The 26473-nt window shown below is 42.7% G+C and overlaps 1 protein-coding gene across 12 annotated transcripts in view; it reads right to left on the bottom strand.

Moving 5' to 3' along the window:
- The window catches only part of LOC147123499 (ubiquitin-associated protein 2-like), a 59842-nt gene extending 33984 nt beyond the window's left edge, over nucleotides 1–25858 (bottom strand). For 6 of the 12 annotated variants that reach the window (XR_015074593.1, XM_085973858.1, XM_085973803.1 and 3 more), the window contains exons 1-3: nucleotides 25641–25748; nucleotides 6138–6268; nucleotides 873–950 (exon numbers count right to left, since the gene is read on the bottom strand). Coding sequence is in view for 11 of the 12 variants with exons in the window: in XM_085973858.1 (XP_085829984.1) it covers nucleotides 873–950; nucleotides 6138–6227 (168 nt within the window). In the remaining variant the exon portion in view is untranslated. The other 6 variants (XM_085973825.1, XM_085973807.1, XM_085973818.1 and 3 more) reach the window with 6 other exon arrangements.
- Between the last annotated feature and the right edge of the window lie 615 nt (nucleotides 25859–26473).

The following is a 26473-nucleotide window of genomic DNA, read 5'->3' on the forward strand; positions in this document are numbered from 1 at the left end:
GCCTTTTGCGTCTAGAAATTTATCTATCTCCTTCTTAAATATATTCAGTGACTTGACCTCCACAGCCTTCTGTGGTAGAGAATTCCACAGGTTCACCACCATCAACATCCTGGGGGTCACCATTGACCAGAAATTTAACTGGACCAGCCACAAATACTGTGGCTACAAGAGCAGGTCAGAGGCTGGGTATTCTGCAGCAGGTGTCTCACTTCCTGGTTCCCCAAAGCCTTACCATCTACAAGGCACAAGTAAGGAGTGTGACGGAATACTCTCCATTTGCCTGGAGTGTGCAACTCCAACAACACAAGCATCTTGACACCATCCAGGACAAAGCAGCCCCCTTGATCGGCACCCCATTCACCACCTTAAACATTCACTCCCTCCACCACCGGCGTACCGTGGCTGCAGTGTGCAAAATCTACAAGATGCACTGCAGCAACTCGCCAAGGCTTCTTCAACAGCAACTCCCAAACCCACGACCTCTACCACCGAGAAGGAAAAGGGCAACAGGCACATGGGAACACCATTACCTGCAAGTTCCCCTCCAAATTACACAGCATCCTGACTTGGAAATATATTGCCGTTCCTTCATCATCGCTGGGTCAAAATCCTGGCACTCCCTCCCTAACAGCACTGTGGGTGTACCTTCACCACACAGACTGCAGCGGTTCAAGGCGGTGGCTCACCACCACCTTCTCAAGGGCAATTAGGGATGGGCAATAAATGCTGACCTTGCCAGCGACACCCACATCCCAGGAACAAATAACAAGTGATTTAGCCATTTGACACATTTGTTGAAAATTAGGTGGTGGTGAAAACCCTGCTTTTAAGAAACTAACCTTGCATTACATTACAATTGGAGTCTTACTCACTTGCTTGACTTTCTCTTCAAAATCTGCATCATTCTTATCATATATCATTTGGGCAAGTCGAATCTGCTCTGCTGTGGCCTAAAACACAGTAATTAGATCCATTTTTAAGATGTGGTTTCAGAACAAATATCAACCTCCACTAAAGCCTTATGTTTCTATAATGCTGGTCATATCTTTCAGCAAAGGCTGTGGATTCTGTACAGAAGAGGAAACAGCAGTTGTGTGTTTGGGGCTGGGGGGCTGCTGGAAGGAAAAATCAAAACAAAGGCCTGGTCAGCCAATTTATGTAGGCCACTTAGAGGAAACTTCAAGGTGATTTAAGTCACAAAATAGGGTTCTGGGGAGAGGACAGTGAGATGAGGAGAGGGGGGGGGGGTGGGGGAAGAGAAATGGGAATGGTAGCTCAGCCTAGTGTCAAGTAGCAAGTAAAGGTTCCTCAGTGCTGTACTTGACTTGAGGTGACAGCCAAGGAGGCTGAGGGGAGTGAAGGCCAAAGGCATGTAGGTTCCAGCAGTAAAGAGGATGGCTTCATTTTGCTGACTAAGCTGGATGATATTATGGCTCACAGTTCTTAATGTCAGATAACCAATCAGTAAATTTAGCAACAGATTGGCAGAGATGGTAGAGGAGCAGTAAAACTAGGTATGCAAGTTAACCTAATGCTTCTGAATATCACCAACAGATTGGGGAATAGAATCATAAAAACAATGGAAGAGACTGAACCTTTGGGTATACTGGATGATGTTGCCAAGGGGCAGCATTTAGATTAGAGGGGCCAAGGATAGATACTTAGGGGACCTAGGGTTAATTGTGTGGATGTTGGGAGAGAAGCCATTGCTGGAAATGCACTGGCTACAATCAGATAAGAGTAGAACCAAACTAGGGCAGTCCCACTAAGCTAGGCAACTGAGACGAGGAGTTCATGGAGGATGGCGTGGTCAACTCTCTCAAAGGTTGCAGAGCAAATGCACCAAAGCAATAGTTACAGAATATGTAATTTGTGACTTTGGTTCCGGCCATGGCTGAAACTTGGGAGACATTCACATGGAGCTGCAGGAAAGATAAGCATAATTTGGGAGACAACACATTCAAGGACTTGGAAGAGGTGAGGGAGGTTGCAAATGGTTGAGTTTGTAACGACAGAAGGGTTGAGGGTCAATGTCCCCTCTTTTTTTTTTGGGTGCGCGGCCCCTCAAACAGGCCGCGTGGCGCATTCAAATTTCCAAGCATTGTGGTTTTTCCATTTAAAAGCCGGTGAGCCAGCTGTGCAGGACTGCCATGCCGCTGTGTGGCTCAAGGGGAACAGTGTCGAGGATAGGATTTTGGGGGGGGGGGGGGGGGGGGGGGGGAAAGAGGAGGAGGAGAAAGGGGAGTGCTTTAAGATATCAATTTGTACAGGAGTCGGACAGTACACGAGGGGAAATCCCACTTAGTAGGGAGTTCAGGAAGGAAGATCAGTGGTCAGCACTTTCCAGAGAATGGGGTCAAGGGAACAGGAAGTGTCTCTCTGACAAGATGAGCTTGGAAGGAGCATGAAGAGATGGAGAAGCAAGAGTTCAGAACTAGAGCAGGAAGAAGCTTTGGCTTGGTGGGTTAAGAGGAAGGTGAGGCAGAAGCTGAAGCAGCTGAATGGCTGGTCTAAATCCTGGTTTAAAAAAAGTCAATGAACTCCTCATACTTGATGGATGAGGTGATAGTGGAGGGATTAAGGAGATGGTTGGCAGTAGATAAAGGAAACCAAGGTTATTTTTGATCTCCAGGATGATCCTGGAGGAATAGGCATTTTGGCAGAGGAGTGTCAGGCCTATTAGCATTTGGTTGAGTCCAAGTTGATCTGATGAATGGCTAAACCAGTTGTGCAGCAGATGGGGTCAAACTCAAGGGATGCAGAGTCCAAAATGGTGGCTATACCAGGGTGAATGACCAAAGTAGGAGAGAATAAAGGTTTTCCTGCAGATAAGGGCAACTGTGGAGGTGAGGAGTGGTTGAACAAAAATCATCAGCTGCAGAAATATTGTGGCAAATAAAAGGACCAAAGGCTAGGGAGTTGGGAGTTGAAAGTGCAGTTGTAAGTGAGATAAGTGGAAGAATTGTTGGAAGTAGGTAGGTGATGATGGATACAAGAAAGTGGTCAGAAATGGCCATAGGAGTAGAGGAGAGAGAGCATGGAGCACCTGTGAATATGCAGGAGAGTTTATCTGGAGGGCCTCGCCTAGTAAATGTACTTACAAATTATGATATAGGTCAAGAACTAATCTTCCATTACAGTAGAGTACTGACATCTGATTATCTCTACAGTAAAACTTACTGAAATGAGCCAGTTTTGGGCAACACCTGAAAAAAAGTGTGTTACTTTACTGAAGAGTTCCTATAATGCGCCCATCACATACAAAAACAAATGGCCCATCAGCACAAACTTTTCCTCCAGCTTTCAAAGTACTGCCAGCTCCAGCAGGAATGACATCTGATTCTGAAGACCAACCAACCAGCACTGCAGGTTGGCCCCCCACTGGTAGGTGAAACAGGGACAAATGCAAATTATAATGTTTTTCTAAAAAAGTGATTGCTACAGCTTTTGTAGTGTGTTTGGAGATTCCATCTTTGAATTTCTTCAAGCTAAATACAAAACCTAGGTTTGAGATAATACAACAGTATAATGCTCAACACTTCCTTACATTTACATAGTATTTACAGCACAGCAACAGCCATTCGGCTCAACAGGTACATGCCAGTCTTTATGTCCCACACGAGCCTCCTCCCATTCTTCTTCATCTAACCCAATCTCCATATCCCTCTATTCCTTTATCCTTCATGTGTTTATCTAGCTTCCCTTTAAACACATCTATACTAGTCGCCGCCACTACTCCTTATGGTAGTGAGTTCCACATTCTGGCCACTCTCTGGGTAAAGAAGTTTCTCCTGAATTCCCTATTGAATTTATTAGTGACTATCTTATATTTATGGCCCTAGTTCTGGTCTTGCCTGCAAGTGGAAATGTCATCCCTATGTCTACCCCATCAAACCTTTTCATAATCTTGAAGATCTCTATCAGGTCACCCCTCAAGTCTTTTCTAGAGAAAAAAGCCCCAGCCTGTTCAATCTTTCCCCGATAGGTATAACCTCAGTTCTGGTATCATTCTAGTAAATCTTTTTTGCACCTTCTCCAGTGCCTCTATATCCTATTTATAATATGGAGACCACAACTGTTCAGTACTTCAAGTGTGGTCTATCCAAGGTTCCATATAAATTTAACATAACTTCTCTACTTTTCAATACTATCCCTCTAGAGTGCAGAGTTCGGTTTAATTTCTGCTTTACAAGTCGAACATGAGCTGGATACTGCCAAGTTAACCAAGGCAATATCAATTAAACACTTTGGTACAATTTATTCTTGTATCAAAATTAAGCATTTATATAAATAAAGCGCATTCCAAGAGATTTTGAAGAGGCAAAATGCTGAGAAATAAAAGGGAGAAGTATGAGGAGGTAAACTAAGATGGTCTGAGGAGTAGGTTTCTGAAGGATGGGAAGATAGCCAACAAGGTGGATAACTTAAGAAAGAGCACATCAGGATATAGGGGCAATGTGATTGAAGGTTCCACAACTGAAGGGGCAATGTGATAGAAAATGGAGAGTACAAGAGGGAATCGAGAGAAAAAGAGCAGCAGGTGTATGCTAGCATGTAGGGCTGGAAAAAGTTGCAGAGTCGGGACACAAAGAACATGAAGGCCAAAGGATTTGAATTTGATAAATTACAGGATAGGGAGCCACTAAAACCTAGGCTTGTCCTTGCCGTCTAGGATAATCGTGGGGAAGCAGCACTGGGCTTTGGAGAGCGAGGTGTGGTTTTGGTTCAGGTGATCAGATCAGACCAGGTGAATTAACCATCAGGTCATTCATGCACATGGTGCACTCAGGTTTGCAGTCCTTGGAATTTAGGACACAAGGTAGGAATTGTACCAGAGGGGAATGGGAGCGGGACAAGAGCAAAGACAGATATAAAGGAAGGTGCTTAACAAGTCAAGTGCAACAATGTTATGGCAGGTGAAAGACTAGAGGGAAGGAAATTAGCAATTTTCAGGGGAAGTTTATTTGAGGGAAAGGAATGGAAGATAGCAAAGTTTAATTTAATTGTAAAAATAAGCGTTACAATTAAGTACGAGTTGTATTGAAAACGCCAACAGGGTCACAGATTTATAAACCAGCAATTGCAAAACAGACATAGAGGGCAAGTGTGATATCAAGCAATTAATTGAGCTTAGTTACCTAGTACAGTTTACTCCAATATGCTACTTCACCTAATCAAACATACAGCAGGTTTAAAGTAACTATTTGAAGTAAAAGTCAAATTGAAAGAAATGCAGTTGAATTGGGGGGGGGGGGGGGGGGGGGGAGGGGGGAGGAGAGAGAGAAAGAGGAGGAAGGAGATCTATTCAAAAAAATGTTGAAGTTATCCATACAGGTACTATTAAGAGCCCAACCACCAGTGAGCTGCTTCTAAACCCACTGTCATAGTGGAAACAACAGCATTCGGAAGAGACCATCTCAATCTGTCTGGAACAGGACGGGCACATGGGATTAGGATTACTGCTTGGTGAGGATAACCACCATAGACTCGTCGCTATTTCTATGTGCATTTAACATGCAGCATATTTAAGAATGGCTAACAATTAAGCAAATGCAAAACGTCTAGTGCCAAATGACAAACCAATGGCAACCGTGGCAGAAGCCTGCTAAAACTTATGAACTTGCTTAGAGGTTCATGTCAAATACTACTGACTTCAGAATGTGTAATGACAAATAAGTTCAATGAACCATTTAAGATTAATTCAAGCACATATACAACAAGCTAATTTCTTAAAGGGGGAGAAGATGTGACATTTGTTTCACAAGCCGAAAATCTCAAACTACATCACGAAGATATTAACCGTTCAAAACATACTTATTTTGAAAGGAACCTCATACATAATAAAGACAACTTAAATGAATTAACTTACATGAATCAGTCTAGACTGACCGTCACACTTGCACTCATTACTGGAGGACCAACAAAATAGCCAATATTCTCCCCCCCTTCCGCCCCCCCACCCCCACACTCTTCTACTGCAAGAGGGTGGGAGTTTCGGGGGGGGGGGGGGGGGGGAGGAGAAAGAGAGAAAGGCAAATATTCATGTGTTGTGACAGTACAATACTTGCTAATCTGAAGGCTATTTTCCTTCCAGACTAGATTTGCATTGGCAGCTCTTAAAGTATTCAGCCACTTACCTGTACTGGTTTCTGTATCTGTGCATGTGTTTGAGTTTGTGTCTTGTCCCGAGTTCCCCGAGATCGGTCATTGCCCACCGAAGTCATCATATACAGTATATACAAAACAATGTATGTACAAAATAGAAAATCTGAAAAAGAAACGATGATTTTCAGATCTCACACCACTCATGCATGTATTCTGCAGTAAAAATCTAGACTCCGAATAGGAGCCAATTTTAGGCTGCTTGCGTCAGCTGCGGGTTAAGAGGTACCACTCTGGCCCAAGCCAGCAGGTTGTGGGTTCAAGCCCCACTCCACAGAATTGAGCACATCAATCGAAGTTGGAATCCCTACTAAAGGAGAGAATAGAAGAACATCTCGAAACAAAAAGTATAATAATGAATAGTCAGCATGGATTTCAAAAGGGAAAGTCTTGCTTGACCAACCTTATTGAATTTTTTGAAGAGGTAACAGAGTAGACAATGGATGTGATTTATCTAGATGTAATTTATCTAGATTTTCAAAAGGGCCTCCGATAAGGTACCCCATAATAGACTAATGAATAAGGTCAGAGAATGTGGAGTCAGGGGACAAGTAGCAGAATGGATTGCTATCTGGCTTCAAGACAGAAAGTGGAGAGCCGGAGTAAAGGGTAGCTATTCACAGTGGCAGAAGGTGGGTAGTGGTGTTCCACAAGGATCAGTGCTGGGACCACTGCTGTTCACAATTTAGACTTTGGAACCAGAAACAATTTCTAAATTTGCAGATACCACCAAATTTTGGGGGGGGTGGGAACTAGTCAATACTGAGGAGGACTGCAACAAATTACAGGAGGACATAAATAAACTTGCAGAATGGACAAATAAAGTTCAACACAGATAAATGTGAGGTATTACATTTTGGTAGGAAGAATAGGCAGGTCACATCACTTGGAGAGTGGGAGTCTAGGTGAGGTAGAGAAACAAAGGGATCTCTAAAATCACAAAGTTGCACCACAGGTTAGCAAGACCATAATAAAAGCAAACCAAGCACTAGGGTTTATTTCTAGAGGGATAGAATTGAAAAGTAGGGACCTGTATCGAAACTTGGTTAGGCCACACAGAGTACTGTGTAGTGTTCTGGTCGCCATGTTATAAAAAGAACATAGAGGCACTGGAGAGGGTGCAGAGAAGATTTACATGGATGATATGAGAAATGCGAGGGTATACATATCAGGAAAGGATGAACAGGCTGGGTCTTTTCTCTTGAAAAAAGGCTGAGGGGTGACCGCATAGAAGTCTTTAAAATTATGAAAGGTTTTGATAGCGTGGATAGAGAATGTTTCCACTTGTGGGGAAGAACATAACCAGAGACCATCAATATAAGATAGTCACCAAGAAATCCAATAGGGAATTCAGAAGAAACTTCTTTACCTAAAGAGTGGCGAGAATGTGGAACTCACTACCACAGGGAGTGGTTGAAGCGAATAGTATAGATGCATTTATAGAAACATAGAAGATAGGAGGAGTAGGACATTCGACCCTTCGAGCCTGCTCCACCATTCAATGAGATCATGGCTGATCATCCAAATTCAGTACCCTGTCCCTGCCTTCTCCCCATAAACCTTGATCCCTTTAGCCTTAAGAAATATATCCAACTCCTTCTTGAATATATTTAATGAACTGGCCTCCACCGCCCTCTGTGGCAGAGAATTCCACAGGTTCACCACTCTCTGGGTGAAGAAATTCCTCCTCATTTCAGTCATAAATGGCTTACCCCTTATCCTTAGACTATGACCCCTGGTTCTGGACTCCCCAGCCATCAGAAACATCCTTCCTGCATCTAGTCTGTCCAGGCCTGACAGAATTTTATAGGTTTCGATGAGATCCCCTCTCAATCGACACAATCTCTCCTCATACGTCATTCCTGCCATCCCAGGTATCAGCCTGGTGAATCTTCGCTGCACTCCTTCCATGGCAAGAATGTCCTTCCTCAGGTAAGGCGACCAAAACTGCGCACAATACTCAAGGTGCGGTCTCACCAAGGCCCTGTACAACTGCAGCAAGACATCCTTGTTCTTGTACTCGAACCCTCTTGCTATGAAGGCCAACATACCATTTGCCTTCTTAACCGCCTGCTGCACCTGCATGCTTACCTTCAGCGACTGGTGCACAAGAACACCCAGGTCTCTCTGCACTTCCCCTTCTCCCAATCTATTGCCAAATAATAATCTGCCTTCCTGTTTTTGCCACCAAAGTGGATAGCCTCACATTTATCCACATTATAGTGCATTTGCCATGTTTCTGCCCAATCACCCAACCTGTCCAAATCGTGCTGGAGTTTCACGACATCCTCCTCACAGCATACCCTCCCACCCAGCTTTGTGTCTACAAATTTGGAGATATTACATCCAATTCCCTCGTCCAGATCATTAATATATATTGTGAACAGCTGGGGTCCTAGGACCGATCCTTGCGGTATCCCACTAGTCACTGCCTGCCACTCGGAAAACGACCCATTTATTCCAACTCTTTGCTTTCTGTCCACCAACCAGTTCTCTATCCAAGTCAATACCTTGCCCCCAATCCCATGTGCCTTAATTTTGCACGCAAATCTCTTATGCGGGACCTTATCGAAAGCCTTCTGAAAGTCCAAATACACCACATCCACTGGTTCTCCCTTATCTATTTTACCAGTTACATCCTCAAAAAATTCCAGTAGATTAGTCAAGCACGATTGACCTTTTGTAAATCCATGTTGACTTTGTCCGATCCGGTCACTGCTTTCCAAGTGCTCTGCTATTACATCTTTTATAATGGACTCTAGCATTTTCCCCACTACCGATGTCAAGCTTACCGGTCTATAATTCCCCGCCTTTTCTCTACCACCTTTTTTGAATAGTGGGGTAACATTAGCTACCCACCAATCCAAGGGTACCGTTCCAGAGTCTATCGAGTTCTGGAAGATGACCAGCAATGCATCTACTATTTCTAGGGCCACTTCCTTAAGTACCCTGGGATGTAGATTATCAGGCCCTGGGGATTTATCGGCCTTCAGTCCCATCAATTTTCCTAACACCATTTCCCTACAAATACTGATTTCTTTCAGTTCCACCCTTTCATCAGACCCTATGTTCCCCGGCATCTCTGGGAGGTTATTTGTGTCCTCCTTTGTGAAGACAGAACCAAAATATGTATAGTTGGTCTGCCATTTCCTTGTTCCCCATTATAAATTCCCCTGATTCTGACTGCAAGGGACCTACGCTTGACTTCACCAATCTTTTTCTCTTCACATATCTATAAAAGCTTTTACAGTCAGTTTTTATGTTCCCTGCAAGCTTACTCTCATATTCTATTTTCCCTTTCTTAATTAATCCCTTTGTCCTCCTTTGTTGAATCCTAAACTGCTCCCAATCCTCAGGATTATTGCTTTTTAAGGGGAGGCTGAACAAGTATGAGGGAGAAGGGAATAGAGGGTTACGCGAATAGATTTAGATGAGGAGACGGGAGGAGTCTCATGTGGAGCATAAACGCCGGCATGGACTGGTTGGGCCGAATGGCCTGTTTCTGTGCCGTATATCCAATGTAAGTTAACACTGCAGTGTACTACTGAGGAAGTTCTGCACTGTTGGAGGTGCAGTCTTAACATTAAATCACCCTCCCATCTGCCCCCTCAGGGGCACACAAGGTCCCATGTCATTATTCAAAGAAGGGCATGCGAGTTCTCCCAGTGTCCTGGCCAATCATAGAATGATTAAAGCACGGATGAAGGCCATTCGGCCCATGCCGGCTCTCTGCAAGAGCACTTCAGCTACTCCCACGCCCCGCCCTTTCCCCGTAGCCCTGCAATTTTTTTTCCTTCAGGTACTTATCCAACTCCCTTTTGAAAGCAGTGATCGAGTCTGCCTCCATCACCCTTCCAGGCAGTACATGCCAGATCCTAACCGCTCGCTGCATAAAAGGTTTTTCTTATGTCGCCTTTGGTTCTTTTGCCAATCACCTAAAAACTGTGTCCTCTGGTTCTCGACCCTTCTGCCAAAGGGAACAGTTTCTCTCTCTGTGTCCAGACCCCTCATGATTTTGAACACCTCTAACAAATCTCCTCTCACTCTGCTCTGCTCCAAGGAGAACAACCCCAGCTTCTCCAGACTATCCATGTAACTGATGCCCCTCATCCCTGGAATCATTCTCTTAAATCCTTTCTGCCCCCTCTCCAAGGCCTTCACATCTTTCCTAAAGTGCAGTGCCCTGAATTGGACAATACTCCAGTTGAGGCCGAACCAGTATTTTATACAGGTTCAACATAATTTCCACGCTTTTGTACTCTATACCTCTATTCACGAAATCCAGGATCCCGTAAGCTTTGTTAACTGCTTTCTCAATTTGCCCCGTCACCTTCAACTATTTGTCCACATACACCCCTAGGTCTCTGTTTACACACCCACTTTAGGATTGTACCATTTAGTTTATATGTCCTCTCCTCATTCTTTCTACCAAAATGTATCACTTCACACTTTTCTGCGTTAAATTTCATCTGTCATGTGTCCATCCATTCCACCAGCCTGTCTATGTCTTCATGAAATCTATCACTATCTTCCTCACTGTTCACTATACTTCCAAGTTTTGGGTCATCTGCAAATTTTGAAATTATGCCCTGTACACCCACATCCAAGTCATTAATATACATCAAGAAAAGCAGTGGTCCTAGAACCGACCCCTGGGGAACACCTGTTTTCCTTCCTCCAGTCCAAAAAACCGTTGACCACTACTCTGATTCCGGTCACTTAGCCAATTTCGTACCCATGCTGCCATTGTCCCTTTTGTTCCATGGGCTTCAACTTTGCTGGCAAGCCTATTATGTGGCACTTTATCAAACGCCTTTTGGAAATCCATGTACACCATGTCAACCGCATTGCCCTCATCAACCCTTGTTACCTCATCAAAAAACTCTCAAGTTGGTTAAACACGATTTGCCTTTAACAAATGTGTTTGCTTTCTTTAATTAATCCACACTCGTCCAAGTGACTGAATTTTGTCCTTGATTATCGTTTCTAAAAGCTTCTCCACTACTGAGGTTAAACTGACTGGCCTGTAGTTGCTGGGTTTATCTTTTACACCCTTTTTTGAACAAGGGTGTAACATTTGCAATTCTCCAGTCCTCTGGCACCAGATCAACCAAGATCACGACGAGTATCTCACTGATATTTATGGGGCCTTACTTTGTGCAAATTGGCTGCCATGTTTCCCTACATTACAAGTGACTTCAACAAAGTACTTTGGCTGCAAAACCCTTAGAGATATCCTGAAAGGCGCTATATAAATGCAAATTCTTTCTTTTAAGAACTGCACTCTTCTCCTCCCTCTGCCCCCATTTCCAAGGAAAGAAACAGGAATAAGCAGCAGCCACCATGTTTTTAGGCACAATACATGGTTCTTCAGTGATCTGGATTCAGACCAGTCAGGAATTGATTTTTTTTTTTTTTAAATATACAAAATGTTTTTTTCTTAAAACTGAACAGATTCAACAAAATTAACATGAAAAGCAAAATTATCTAGAAAGTTAATTTAATTTTCAGTTTTGGATGGTACTGAATTTGGACAAGGGCAGAGGGATGACAAAGGAAAAAAAGGTCAATGTTCGCTCCAATGCAATTCACAACTAATGCAGATCTAAATAATTCAAAGAATCTGCAATCCAACTCATATCAGGGGCCATTAATAGCATCCTGCCCCCTTCCCACTCGAAAGATTTGCTTCCTGTGGGGGAGGCACAAGATCTCTGCTCAGAACGCTCATCTTGTCCCACAATCAATTCAAACACAAGAAATGTGCAACTTGCTTTCTATGGCTGACACAAAGCTGTGTTTTAATATGCTATGCATGCTATCTTGCCATATATTAATACATAATAAATACTGACCAGCACTTAACTTTCAACTAAGTTCTATTCTAAATATACCAATACTGATTTATAGACTAAATCACTGATTTCAGAAACCAGTTTAAATATAGCATTCATTTTTTGTACTTGCCAAAAGCTTGCAGCATCAATATAAAATAGAAACTCAAGTTGAAGTTGTCTCAAAAGTTTTTAAATGATCAAGGGAGTAGATAGGGTATATACTGCACAAGAGGGCATAACCTTAATAAAACTGTGCCATTCAGGAATGAAATCAGGAAGCACTTCCTCCACACAAAGGGTAGTGGACATCTGGAACTCTCCTCCAAAAGATTGTAGATGCTGGGACAATTGAAATTTTCAAGCTGGAGATTGATGGATTTTTGTTAGGCAAGGGTATCAAAGGATATGGAACATAGGCAGGTAAACGGACTTGTGGTACAAATCAGCCGTGATTTAATTGAATGTTGGAACAGGCTTGAGGTGCTGAATGTTCTACTTCTGCTGCTAACAGGCAGACACCTTGGTTTAATATCTCAGCTAAATAAACAGCATCTCCAACATTTCAGCACTCCAGTGAAGCATCAACCTAGATTGGGGCTGAAACAAGTAGACACAAATACACTGGATACCAGTGAGGAACTGAGATCCTTTCCAGTTTATTTCTCCATTAGTTACAACAGTCCTGCCACAGAAATGTCCAGAATGCTCAAGTGTTGCTCCCATGACAAGTATTGAATATTCTCAATTTTCCTAAAAAAGTATATTCTACTGAATTGACAATCCAAATTGTTAATAACACATTTAATAATTTAAATCTCCTCCATTGTTATGATTAAATTCTATAATTGTCGATGGAAGTAACCACTTGCAGTATGAAAGACACCATGCATTCCATGTGCCAAAGCTGCAATAACATCTTGCGGTCCAAGGAAAATGCCCATACAATTTAAAACAAAACCATCATGGTTAATAGTGCTAGAATCAGCCAAGTTATATTCTCCATTTTAAAATACAAGTTTTTGAAAAATAAAATTATAGGTCTGCAAAGTAAATTAAATCCTAGATTACAAGCGACTCCACTTCAAAAAGATCTTCATTGGCAGTGAAACTCTTGGGGCAGGGTGTGAAAAATCACTATAGAAATGCAACTTCTTTAACTGTCTCAAAGAACCCTGCAGACATTTCAGAACTGCAGACCGGTTTGCTTCCAGGGATGAAGGATTAGTTACGTGGATAGACTGAAGAAGCTGGGGTTGTTCTCTTTAGAGCGGAGAAAGCCAAGAGGAGATTTGATAGGTGTTTAAAATCATGAAGGGCAGGAGAAACGGTTTCCAATGGTTGAAGGGTTGATAACCAAAGGGCACAGATTTAAGGTGATTGGCGGAAGAACCAGAGGAGACATGTGGAAACGCATTTTTTTTAATTTTTTTTTATAAACGCAATGTGTGTTTAGGATTTGGAATGCACGAGCTGGTGGGGTGGTGGATACAGATTCAATAGTAGCCTTCAAATGGGAACTGGAGAAATACTTGAAGGAGAAAACATTGCAGGGATATGGGGAAAGAGCAGGCGAGTGGGACTAACTGGATTGCTCCTTGAAAAGAGCCGGCAGAGACTCATTAAACCAAATGGCCTCCTTCTGTGCTGTACTATTCTGATTCTATGAAAAGACAACAGAATTCAAAATGGCTTGGGAATAAACAGATTGAAAGGCAAATGGAAAGAGGTATGGAGACAAGATGACAGCATCCAAATAGCACCTACTACAATGCAGCACTCCGATGAAGGTCAACCTTGATTATTTTGCTTGAGCTGTGGATTGGAGCTGATACAAAAAGGACACAACTAGACTAGATACCAGAAATGAACTGAAATCCTTTCCAGCATTTGCATTTTATAGTACAGTAACTTTATAAATATATAAAACATGCCAGGCCAAAGGAACAGCGTTTAGGTGATGACCATGTCCTAATCCAATCATTTCTATATTGCAGCTCCAAGCATGGGTAGTCTACTCATAGCAGACACCTCACAGTACAAACTGGTACAGCAATCATTAACTGGCAGGTACATTTCTTCAACTGCTCAAACAGTCCTCCCCACAATGAAGGTGGGTGAAATTATAGGAGCAATCATTTAACACATGATAGGCATCTCCTTCCTCCTAAAACAGTTGGCAAAATATAAAGCCAGTCTGGGACCCCTTCTTGAAACAAACCATTTGCTAGAAGTACAAAATAGACCAATGAGAGGACAAGTCAGACTAAGTGTGTAATGTACAACTGAATCCAATGTTGGCAGAACTCCCTTACCCCAAGGGACAGAACCAAATTGCTCCCAGTGCATGAACATCTGCACCAGCAAAACAAAAGCCATCAGTGTACTTCTTCAAATATGATGTAAATTGGAACTTGACTTCATAAAATAAGCACTGATTTACAAAATGAGTATACAATTTTTTTTGAAAAAGTCATGTGCAACAGGGTATGAAAGAGAGCAGCATTCAAGCTCAGCTGCTCATTAAAAGGCCAGGTCTTCACATTCATATCTACAATGCTCAGATTAAGCAAAGAAAATGTACACAAGTGTTATCAGTGCATAGTATGGTTTATCACGGAAGAAAAAGTTCCATTCCCTAGGTTCATCAGTTATCCAAAGAAAAATAAAACCTAAGAGGAACGAACTAGCACTTATCTGCAGCTGTGGACAAGCTTTTGAACACATCCGGACATCTCAAGAGCAAAGGTAATTTGATACAGAACAGCTGGGATTAAATCAGCAATATCAGAGACCATTCCAGAATTAACACAACAGAACTCTTGCACTGCCAGCATCCAGAGTGCTGAAGGTAAAAAGGCTGATCAGAATTAGAGCTTCAAATTGATAAACCCATTGATATAGGCAGTTAGAACACTTAATTTACAATGCTATGTCTTTCTGATAAGATGATTTTACAAAGCAATAGATTACCAAACTAACATACATTTGAATACAACCTCTGAAGGGCAGTGCATGCAAAAATCAAGGACACAATTTCAGATACTATTTCATGCAAGGAAGGTGTCATTTGTTCTTCAGGTCACATTTGAGCCCCATTCTGGAGACACCGCACGTTTAGATAACTACAGTTTCTAGACATATTCTGAAAATGAGCGCTGATCTCATTGAAACATAAAATTCTTAAAGGGGCTCGACAGGGTAGATGCAGGGAGGATGTTTCCCCTGGCTGGGGAGTCTAGAAATAGGGGTCACAGTCTCAGAATAAGGGGTCAGCCATTTAGGACTGAGATGAGAAATGTCTTCTGAGGGTGGTGAATCTTTGGAATTCTCTACCCCAGAGCGCTGTGGATGCTCAGTTGTTGAGTATATTCAAAGACAGAGAGCGATAGATTTTTGGATACCAAGGGAATCAAGGGATATGGGGATAGTGCAGAAAGTTGGAGTTGAGGTAGAAGATCAGCCATAACCTTACTGAATGGCAGAGCAAGCTGGAAGGGCCAAATGGCCTACTCCTACTTCTTATGTTCTTATATATTCAAATAGATGAAGTGTTAGGAATTTTAAAAAAAGAATTGCCCTCTAATCTCATTTCCTAAGCAAGTCTATTTTACACAAATGGAGACACAAATGAGCATATACAGCACTCTATTCTCAACTTGCCCCAGACTCGAGTGGGTTTTCTAGTATTTTCATAGTGGTCTGTTGTGATGAAACTGATCAGAATACTGACTTCCAAAGACCAAACTCAATTTCCTACATCTGAATGGCTGATATCTTGCTCCTTTCCTGACTTAACCATTGAGGTTACAGCTTAAGACTTAAACACGTAATCTAGGTTGACACTTCAGTGCAGCACCAAGGGGCTGCTGCTCTGTCGGAGGTGGCGTATTTCAGATGGACGTAAAAGATCCCATGGCATGATTTGAAGAAAAGCACAGGAGTTGTCCCTGATGTCCTGGCCAATATCTAGCCCTTAACCAACATCACTAAAACAACTGATTATCTGGTCAATTATTTCATTGCTGCTTGTGGGATCTTGCTGTGCACATTTGCTGCAGTGTTTTCCTGCATTGCAAAAAGTACTTGGTTAGTTGCAAAGCGCTTTGGGACGTCATGAGAATATATACATACACACAGCGCTCTGCTGTGCACAACAAACGCAGCCAAACGTGTGCGACTAAATTGTAACATCGTAGGGCAGGGGAGTGAGACTAGCTGAAATGTTCTTGGAGAGCTGGCATGGGCTTGATGGGCCAAATAGCCTCCTTCTGTGCTGTAACCATTCTGATACTAGTTTGCATTGTTACTTTGGCATCGTGATTTCCCTTTATGCTTTTTGGCACATGGATCACAAGGACATCCTGCACTTACACCGGTTACTCACTTTTCCTCCCTTCTCCATACACCCTCCCCCTGCCCATGAGTCATGTTGGAGAGCGCAAAGAAGTGACCATCTATTCTTCACATGCATTATTCCAGTGCTAAATGGCACATTAGCAGCCTAACCAACAATACAACACAGCTCAATCCTCCTCCCCCTTAGCAAATTTCACATTTCTCCCAGTCAGAGGTCATACATATCCATCCCAACCTCCTGGCTGGAGAAAAATCTGATGGCATGCAGTCTGCAAACAGAGAAAATAGAAATGAATATGAATACGTATACACACACCCGTCTAAAAAGATAATCTCAAACTATTCTCGACTTAATAGACTGTTAGCCAAGAGATCTACTCTAAGCTATAGCAAAATTCTAACAGTAATTGCATTTAAAAACAGCACAATTCTTGTACTGTTTAGTCCCCGTCCCCACCATAAAAAGGGCGTCTTCATTCTTGTAGGCATTGCTGTGAATGTGATCATTTTCAAGGAAACAAAAAAGCAAGTTTTAACCTACAGATCTACAAGCCTCCAGAGAAATGAGTAAAATTAAAATTGTACAGCTGCCAAGTTTCAGAAAAGCAAAACTATCACATTTAATACAAACATCTGAAATTAAAAGCGGCATGAATTCAAAATTAGTCTAAATGCAACCACAGCAGTATCCCAGTCCATCTCTTCAATCGCCTCAGGCCCAGTTTCCCTTCTTGAATATCCCATTCTTCTAACTCCAGCTTTCTGTCTTGCTATTGGTGCCAAAGCCTTCAATCACCTGGCCCTACTGTCGAGAACGTCATCCCTAAACATCTATGCCTCTCTCCGTCTTTAACATGTATGGCAGAATAATACTTCTGGCACAGGACTAGCAACAAACGTTGCAAGCTTAAATCCATCATGGCAAATTATAAAATTAGATTCAGTAAATCTGGTAATTTGTGCACTAGCACTAGAGAAAGCAGCAGGACTGTTGTAAAAAAAAAAGTCAACTGGGTCACTAATATTCTTCAGGGAAGTAAACCGATCATCTCTACTGGTTTAGTCTATAGGTGACTATGCCACATAACAGTTGACTCTTAATGCTCTCTGAAGTTTTCAAACATTAGATCTCAGCCCAAATTCTCAGGGCAATGAGAGATTGGTGATAAATGCAGCCTGACAGAGTCACCCACGTTCCAAAGACAAGTTAATAAACCTCAATCTCAAACCAATCTCTTCAACCAAGCTTTCAGTCACCCCTTCTAAGTCTACCCCTTCCTGGCTCAGCATCAGTTTTTCTTGCATCCATTTTTGAAACATCTTGGGACATTCTTGACATAAAAGGTGTTATATAGTCCATTAATAAAGTCCATTCATAATTGTGACCCTTTTTACAGGACCATGAACAATGCATTCATCAAATGACTCAGTTGGCAAAATTCATTGCTCATGATGGAACTGAATCTCACTGACCAGGAAAGTTCAGTTCGGTCTGTGCTATTTACTGATCTCCGCTGGGATGGCAACTGGCCCAAGGAGAGGAAGCAGTTTAAGTACCCATTTCTGATCAGTATTCCATGATTTCTGCTGAAAGACACACGGCAGCAGAATCACACTCCTCTTTGATGCCCCACCCCAGTTAATAGCCTGCCAAGATTTAATCTAAGCTTATATGACAACTTGCCACTTGGACGAGGTACTGGAGGGCAGCCAGTGCCCATGGAATTGCAAGTCAACGCGAGTCAGCACATTCATCAAAAGGAGAAAACGGGCCCAACAAATATGGAACTTGAACCTAAAAAAAATACCCTATTTTTTAAAAAAAGCTTTCTCCCCCACCCCCAATTATAGACAGCCAAGTTATTTCTCCCCTACATCAAACATGGCTTCCAATTACGGAATCATATTTACAATTGGGAAAGTGGAGCCTAAAGTTAGCTTATGGAGCTTCTCTCTTAATGCCTAGCGATCAAGACTAAAATGAAACAGAAAAAGGAAATAATAAATGTCTGGCTCATAATATAGAAAGCACAGAAAACTGAAATGAGGGGCCAAGGGAGTGTGCTAGAAATGATAAGCAGATAACAAAAGGGTACACAAGTCTTTTATAAAAATAATAGAGTAAAAGGATAGTCAAAGGAAGGTAGGACTGATTAGGGATCAAAACAGAAATCATCTTGGAGGCAGAGTATGGTTGAGGTACCAAAAGATCTGCAATTATATAGCACCTTCCACAATCTCATGACATCCCAAAGTGCTTTACAGCTAATGAAATACTTCTGAAGTGTAGTTAGTCACTGTTGTAATGCAAGCAACGCAGCAGCCAATTTGTGCACAGCAAGGTCTCAAACAGCAATGTGATAATGACCAGATAATCTTTTTAAATAAAGTGATGTTGGTTGAGGGATATATATTGGCCAGAAGGCCAGGGAGAACACCCACATTATTCTTTGAAACACTGCCATGCGATCTTTTACATCCACTTGAGAAGGCAGATGGGGCCTCGGTTTAACATCTCATCCATAAGGCGGCACCTCCTACAGTGCAGCACTCCCTCAAGTCTCTGGAGTGGGGCTTAAACCCACAACCTTCTGACTCAGATGCACGAATGCTACCCACTGAGCCATGGCTGAATGAGTGCTTTGCATCAGTCTTCACTAAAGAGAATGCTGCCAATGTCACAGTAAAGAGGAGGGAGAGAAATTGGAAAGGATCAAAATAGATAGGAGGTACTTAAAAAGGTTGGCAACGCTCAAAGCAGAAAAGTCACCCAGTCTAAATGGGATGCATCTCAGGTTGCGGAGGGAAGCAAGGTGGAAACAGCAACAGCTCTGCCCACAATCTTACATCCACCTTGGATAAAGGAGTGGTACCAAATGACTGGAGGGCTGCAAATATTACACCTCTGTTCAAAAAAGAGGGGGATAAACCTAGTAACTACAGGCCAGCTGGCCTATCAGTGGTGGGAAAACTTCGAGACCATAATCCAGGACAAAATTGTCACTGGGAAAAACATGGGTTAATAAATCACAGAAAAATTACAACACAGGAGGCCATTTGGCAGTGTGTCCGTGCCGGTCGGAAAAGAGCTATCCAGCCTAATCCCACCTTCCAGCACTAGGTCCACAGCCCTGTAGGTTACGGCTCTTCAAGTGCACAATCCAAGTACTTATTAAATGTGATGGGGGTTTCTGCCTCGACCACCCTTTCAGGCAGTGAGTTCCAGAGCTCCATCACCTACTGGGTCCTCATCTCCCCTCTAATCCTTCTACCAACTACTTTAAATCTATGCCCCCTGCTTCTTGACCCTGCTGCTAAGGGAAATAGGTACTTCCTATCCACTCTATCTAGGCTCCTCATAAATGTTATACATCTCAATTAAATCTTCCCTCAGCTTCCTCTGTTCCAAGGAAAACAACCCCAGCCCATCAATTCTTTCCTCATAGCTGAAGTTTCCCAGTCCTGGCAACATCCTCGTAAATCTCCTCCGCACCCTCTCCAGTGCAATCACATCCTTCCTGTAATGTGATGACCAGAACTGCACGCGGTATTCAAGCTGTGGCCTAACCAGTGTTGTATACAGTTCTAGCACAACTTCCCTGCTCTTATATTCTATGCCTCAGCTAATAAAGGAAAGCATTCCATATGATTTTTAACTACTTTATTGACTTGTCCTGCTGCCTTTAAGGATCTGTGGACATACACTCCAAGACCCCTCTGTTCCTCCACACCTCAGTATCTTCCCATTAATTATGTATTCCCTTGTTGTCCCTCCCCAAATGCATTACCTCACACTTTTCCAGATTGAATTCCATTTGCCATTTTTCTGCCCAACTGACCAGTTCATAGATATCTTCCTGCAGTATAAAGCTTTCCTCCTCGCGGTCAACCACACGGCCAATTTTTGTATCTGCAAATGTCTTTATCAAGCCCCCTACATTTAAGTCTAAATCATTAATATATACACTACAAAAGCTAAGGGACCGAGTACGGAGCCCTGTGGAACCCCACTGGAAACAGCCTTCCAGTCGCAAAAACGCCCCTCAACCATTACCCTTTGCTTCCTGCCAGAGCCAATTTTGGATCCAATTTGTCACTCTCCCTTGGATCCCACGGGCTTTTACTTTTTTGATCAGCCTACCATGTGAGACCTTGTCAAAAGCCTTGCTAAAATCCATGTAGACTACATCAAACGTGCTGCCTTCATCGACCCTCCTTGTTACCTCCTCAAAGAATTATCAGGTTAGTCAGACACAACCTTCCCATAACAAAACCATGCAGACTGTCCTTGATTAATCTGGGTCTTTATAAATGAAGGTTTATACTGTCCCTCAGAATTGATTCCAGTAATTTGCCCACCACTGAGGTTAAACTAACTGGCCTGCAATTGCTCAGTTTATCCCTTCCTCCCTTTTCAAACAATGGTACAACGTGAGCAGTTCTCCAATCCTCTGGCACTACTCCTGCAGCCAGAGATTTGGAAAATAATGGTCAGAGCTGCCGCAATTTCTTCCCTTGCTTCTTTTAATAGCCTCAGATATATTTCATCCAGCCCTGGCAATTTATCTACTTTCAAGGATACTAAACCCCTTAATACTTCCTTTTTTACGATGTTTACCCTGTCCAATATTTCACTATCTTCCTCAACATCGTCCCCCTCTTTTGTGAATACAGCTGCAAAGTATTCATTAGGTACTTTACCCACATGCTCCACCTCCACACAGATCACCATTTTGGTCCCCGATAGGCCCTACTCTTTCCTTAGTTATCCTCTTGCTCTTTGTAATTAGAAAAGATCTTCGGGTTTTCTTGGATTCTACTTGCCAGTATTTTTTCATGCCCTCTTTTTGCTTTCCTAATTTCCTTCCCACACTTCCTATACTCTTCGAGGCTTTCTGCAGTATTGAGCTCACTATATCGGATAAAGGCTTCCTTTTTTAGCCTTATCTTACCCTGTACGCACCTCGTCATCCAGTGGGCTCTAAATTTGGCAGTTCTACCCTTTTTCTTTGTGGGAACATGTTCACCCTGAATTTCATGTATCTCCCTCTTGAATGCCTCCCACTGATTTACCTTCAAGTAACTGTTTCCAGTCCACTTTTGCTAAATCACTTCTCAACCTAGTAAAATTGGCCATCCCCAATTTAGAACCCTTACTCCGGTTTTTTCTTTGTCCTTATCCATAATTATACTAAAACTAACTGAATTATGATCACTACCACAAAAATGCTCTCCCACCGATACTCCTTCCACCTGCCTAAAACTAAATCCAGAACTGCCATCTTGTTGGGCTTGCTACGTATTGGCTAAATAAGTTCTCCAGAATGCAATTTAGGAATTCTGTGCCCTCTATACCTTTTACACTGGTCGTATCCCAGTTAATATTGAAATCCCCCACTATTACTGCCCTATTGTTTTGGCACTCGTCAGAAATTTGCTCTTCTATCTCCCTCGGATTGTTTGGGGGTCTATAGTGCACTCCCAGCAGTGTGATTGCCCCTTTTTTGTTCTTTAGTTCAACCCATATGGCCTCATTTGATGATCCTTCTAACAGATCATCCCTCCTCACAGCTGTAATTGTCTCTAATCAATACTGCGACCCCCCCCCCCCTCTCCTTCTTAACCCACTCTCTATCGCCTGAAAACCCTGCAACCAGGAATGTTGAGCTGCCATTCCTGCCCTTCTTTCAGCCATGTGTCAGTAGTGGCTATATCATACTCCCACATGTCTGTGCCCTTAGCTCATCTCCCTTATTTCCTTGCATTAAAGTATATACCATTTAACATTGCCAACCTGCCTTGATAGCCAACTTAGGCAAATCATGTCTTGACAATTTTGATTGAGTTCTTTGATGAAATAACAGAGGGCTGATGAAGGTAGTGCAGATGATGTTGTGCATATGGGCTTTCATAAGATATTTGATAAAGTGCCCCATAATACACTGGTTAACAAAACTGAAGCCCATGGGATTAAAGGGCAGTGGCAGCATGGATACGAAATTGGCTATGAGACAGAGAGCAGAGTGTAGCAGTGAAAGGTTGTTTATCATACTGGAGGCAAGTATACAGTGATGTCTATTAGGGCCGCTGCTCTTTGATATATGTTAATGACCTGGACTTATTTATAGGGGGCATAATTTCAAAAAATTTGCAGATAACACAAACTTGAAAATGTAATAAACAGTGAGAAGGATAGTAGCAGACTTCAGGAAGGCATAGACTAGTGAAATGGGCAGACACATATCAGATTAAATTTAAATGTAGAGAAGTGTAAAATCATGCATTTTGGAAGACCATAACATAAGAAATAAGAGCAGGAGTAGGCCATACGGCCCCTCGAGCCTGCTCCGTCATTCAATAAGATCATGGCTGATCATCGACCTCAACTCCACTTTTCTGCCCGATCCCCATACCCCTTGGATTTCCCCTACAGTCCAAAAATCTATCGCAGCCTTGAATATACTCAAAGACTCAGCATTCACAGCCCTCTGGGGCAGAGAATTCCAAAAATTAACAACCCTCTGAGTGAAGAAATTCCTCCTTATCTCAGTCTTAAATGGCCTACCCCTTATCCTGAGACTATGTCCCCTAGTTCTAGACACTCCAGCCCGGGGGAAACAACCTCTCAGCATCTACCCTGTCAATTCCCTTCAGAATCTTGTATGCTTCAATGAGATCACCTCTCATTCTTCTAAACTTCAGAGAGTATAGCCCATTCTACACAATCTATCATAGGACAGCACTCTCATCCCAGGAATCAATCTAGTGACCCTTCATTGCACCGCCTCCAAGGCAAGTATATCCTTCCTTAGATAAGGAGAATGAGAAAATACAAACTAAATGGTACAATTTTAACAGGGGTGCAGGAACTGAGGCACTGGGGGTTCACATACACAAATCTTTACGGTAGCAGAACACATTAATAAAGCTGTTGAAAAGAGCATATGGGATCCATGGCTTTATAAATAGAGGTAGAGAGTACAAAAGCAAATGGTAAATTTTTATAAATCACTGGTTAGGCCTCAGCTGGAGTATTGTGTACAATTCTGGGCATCACACCTTAGGAAGGATATTAAGGACTTGGAGAGGGTGCAGAGATTTACTACAATTAAATCTGGATGAGGCACTTCAGTTATGTGGAAAGACTAGAAAAGCTAGGATTGTTCTTAGTGCGCAGATGGTTAAGGGGAGGTTCAATAGGTATTAAAAATTATATGGGGTTTTAATAGGATAGGGAGAAATGGTTTCCACTAACAGGAGGGTCAGAAACAAAAGGACACAGATTTAAGATAGTTAGCAAAAGAACCAGGAGGGGGATAATTATTTTTAAGCAGCAAGTTATGATCTGGAGTGTATAGTCTGAAAGTGTGGTGGAAGCAGATTCAACAGTAACTTTCAAAAAGGAACTGGATATATGCTAAAGGGGAAAGTGTAGGGCATAAGGAAAGAGAAGGGGAGTGGGACTAAATGGATAGCTCTTTCAAAGAGCCAGCACAGCATGATGGGTTGAATGGCCTCCTTCTGTGCTGTATGATTCTATGAATATCACTGACACCAATTGCATGATTATGTCCACCCAAAATATTGAATGATCCTGTCCTACTTTCACAATTTACTGTATTGAATGTGATTCATCTAGCTCAAACAAACTGTATACCTTGACGAAAACCATTACATTTAGCTTTAATAGGAACAGGATCATTTACATTAGTGCTTTACATTTTTTAAAAATAATTAACTTCCATACAAGTTACCAAAAAACTTGAAGTATGAAAATTGTTACGATACAAGTTTATTGACATGTACAGGATTTTTCTTCCTCCTTTACATGCCAGGTCCTCTCAACACAGTTCCACCGGCACTCAGCACCCTGTGGTATCTCACCCACATTGACATTCTTCACTTCTGAGCCCAGACAGGAAGTTAATAGACTACGCTACACAGGGGGGCACCAAAGACGAATGCATTCTCAGCTGATATTCACACCTACAAATTCAGCAAGAGCTGTACACCACCTGGGGCTGGGAATGCCAGCTGATTTTTCTCTCCCTAATCCAGTGGCACCGAGACCAAGTGTCGCATCTCTACCCCCACCCGCCCCCCCCCCTCCTCCCTCCTTTGAGATCCGCTAACAGTACAGGCTGGGCAAATCGATCCTAACTTCTTTTCCTCTTCACCCCAAAAGTTACTGGCGGAATAGAAGGCTTTTAAAGGGCAGCACTAGAAGTTAGTAGATTATGTACTTAGATGATTTTTTAACTCAAAATAATACTGCATCACAGAGCTTCACAATATTTTGATATAAATACCTGGATCTCCAATGCGTAGATTTTTAAGGCAGCTCTTAAATTTAAAAATAGGACACGTCTGGATACTTTGTTTACATAGGGTCAAACTCACATTTCTCCCCCTCCCCAAAAATAATTTTCTCCTCCAGGAAGCAGCTGCTCAACGCCCCACCGGACAAAATTGACCTCAATGGAAGCGGAGGGCCACGTCAAAGCAGCAGCCAATTTTATTCTACCAGATTTCGCTCAAGGAAAAAAAAACACAATTCAGCTAAAATACGGCATTTTGAAACTCATCAAAACAAGCACATTCGCCGTTTAGCCCAACCACCGAACAGAAAACACCCGCCTGCTCACGGTTTACGGTAAAAAAAACTAATTCCCAAAAAAGAAACACTGCACCCCTCCACTATTTTAACTAAGTATCTTACATCCGCTATTTGCACTCAATATCTGCACATTCTTCCGAACTGGCGCGGATTTTACAGGCCATCTCTTTAAAGTGAATCCGGCGGCGGGTTTTTTTTTGGCAAAATCCGCGAACGTCCCGGCTTAAAAATTAAAACGTTTCTGTTATAATAAAAACACTACGATGACAGACGTGTCCCCCAGCACATCCTCTCCCGGCCCAGTGGTGAGCGTTCCCCCCCGGGTACAGTCATAATACAACAGACGGGTAACCACGGCCGGCCCGAGGCCTTGCTCTCACCCCAGCAACATGTGACGCTATGCTGGAGTTATCAGTGCGACACACACACCCACACACAGACAAGGGGAATGGATGGGGGGGGGGGAATAAGAAGCCGAGGAGGGGGCCGAGGCGGACCGGGCCTCTGCAACCAATCAATCAATCCGTCCGTCCACTTTCTCCCCCTCCCCCTCCTTATTATAAAATACACGATAAAACCACGACCGCCAGCCTCTTTACAAACAAACAAAACACAAATACAATCCGACACAGCGCGCCAAACAAACCGCGTCCGCCCCGCGCGGTCACCTTTCCGTTAGCTTCGCAGCGATTGAAAGCACCGAGGAAGCGGGCGACGACGCGCAGTTAGTGTGTTTAAACGGCCCCCTGTGAGCAGCCCGGGCACGGCCGCCGCTCATTTACCTGCCAATGTGCTCACAAAGCCCCGCCGCTCACGTGACCGCTTCAAATCCCTGCCGCCATTTTAACTCCTCTGACGTCACCGGGCTTGACCGATTTTTTAAAAATTAAAAACACCTCTTCGGAATAAATAGTTTTACGACTTAGTTTATGAAGTGACTTTTTTTCCCGAAAGAAAGCACAAAGCCATATTCCCTCTTTTTTTTTTTAGTTTTCAGACGACCTGGTGTCCTCTGACGTCATTTTCGCGCGCCGTTGCCAATGGTGATTTTGCATTGACGGACGGGTGGGCGGGGCTCTAGTTAGATAAACGGTGAGAAAACAACAATTAAAATTATATATAAAAAAGTAAAAAACTCAATGCTGGAAATCGAACAAAAACAGAAGATACTCGAGGCACTGTATCAATCACGATATTTTAAGAGAACGTTAAGGCAGAAATCTGATTCCCACGGTGCTTTACATGAGGAAAGAAAAGATAAGACTGTAGGTGAAGACGGTTTGTGTATTGTTTGCCAGATATGCCTTTGGGATAATGTTGGAAATATTTTACAATAGGAGAAAGCTCTGTGAAGAAAACGACAGAAAATACTTTTTCCAACTGGATGTTTGACGTGCATGGAAATTTACCACCACGTCTTCAATCGAACCTACTGAGGAAATCTACACTAGAAGTTCTATTTGCCCAAATTGCACCGCACCTCACCTACACCAAAGGCCTC

The sequence above is a fragment of the Somniosus microcephalus genome, chromosome 2 (genome assembly GCF_052327205.1).
Source record: "Somniosus microcephalus isolate GS21.2 chromosome 2, FLI_Smic_1.0, whole genome shotgun sequence".
Lineage (NCBI taxonomy): Eukaryota > Metazoa > Chordata > Chondrichthyes > Squaliformes > Somniosidae > Somniosus > Somniosus microcephalus.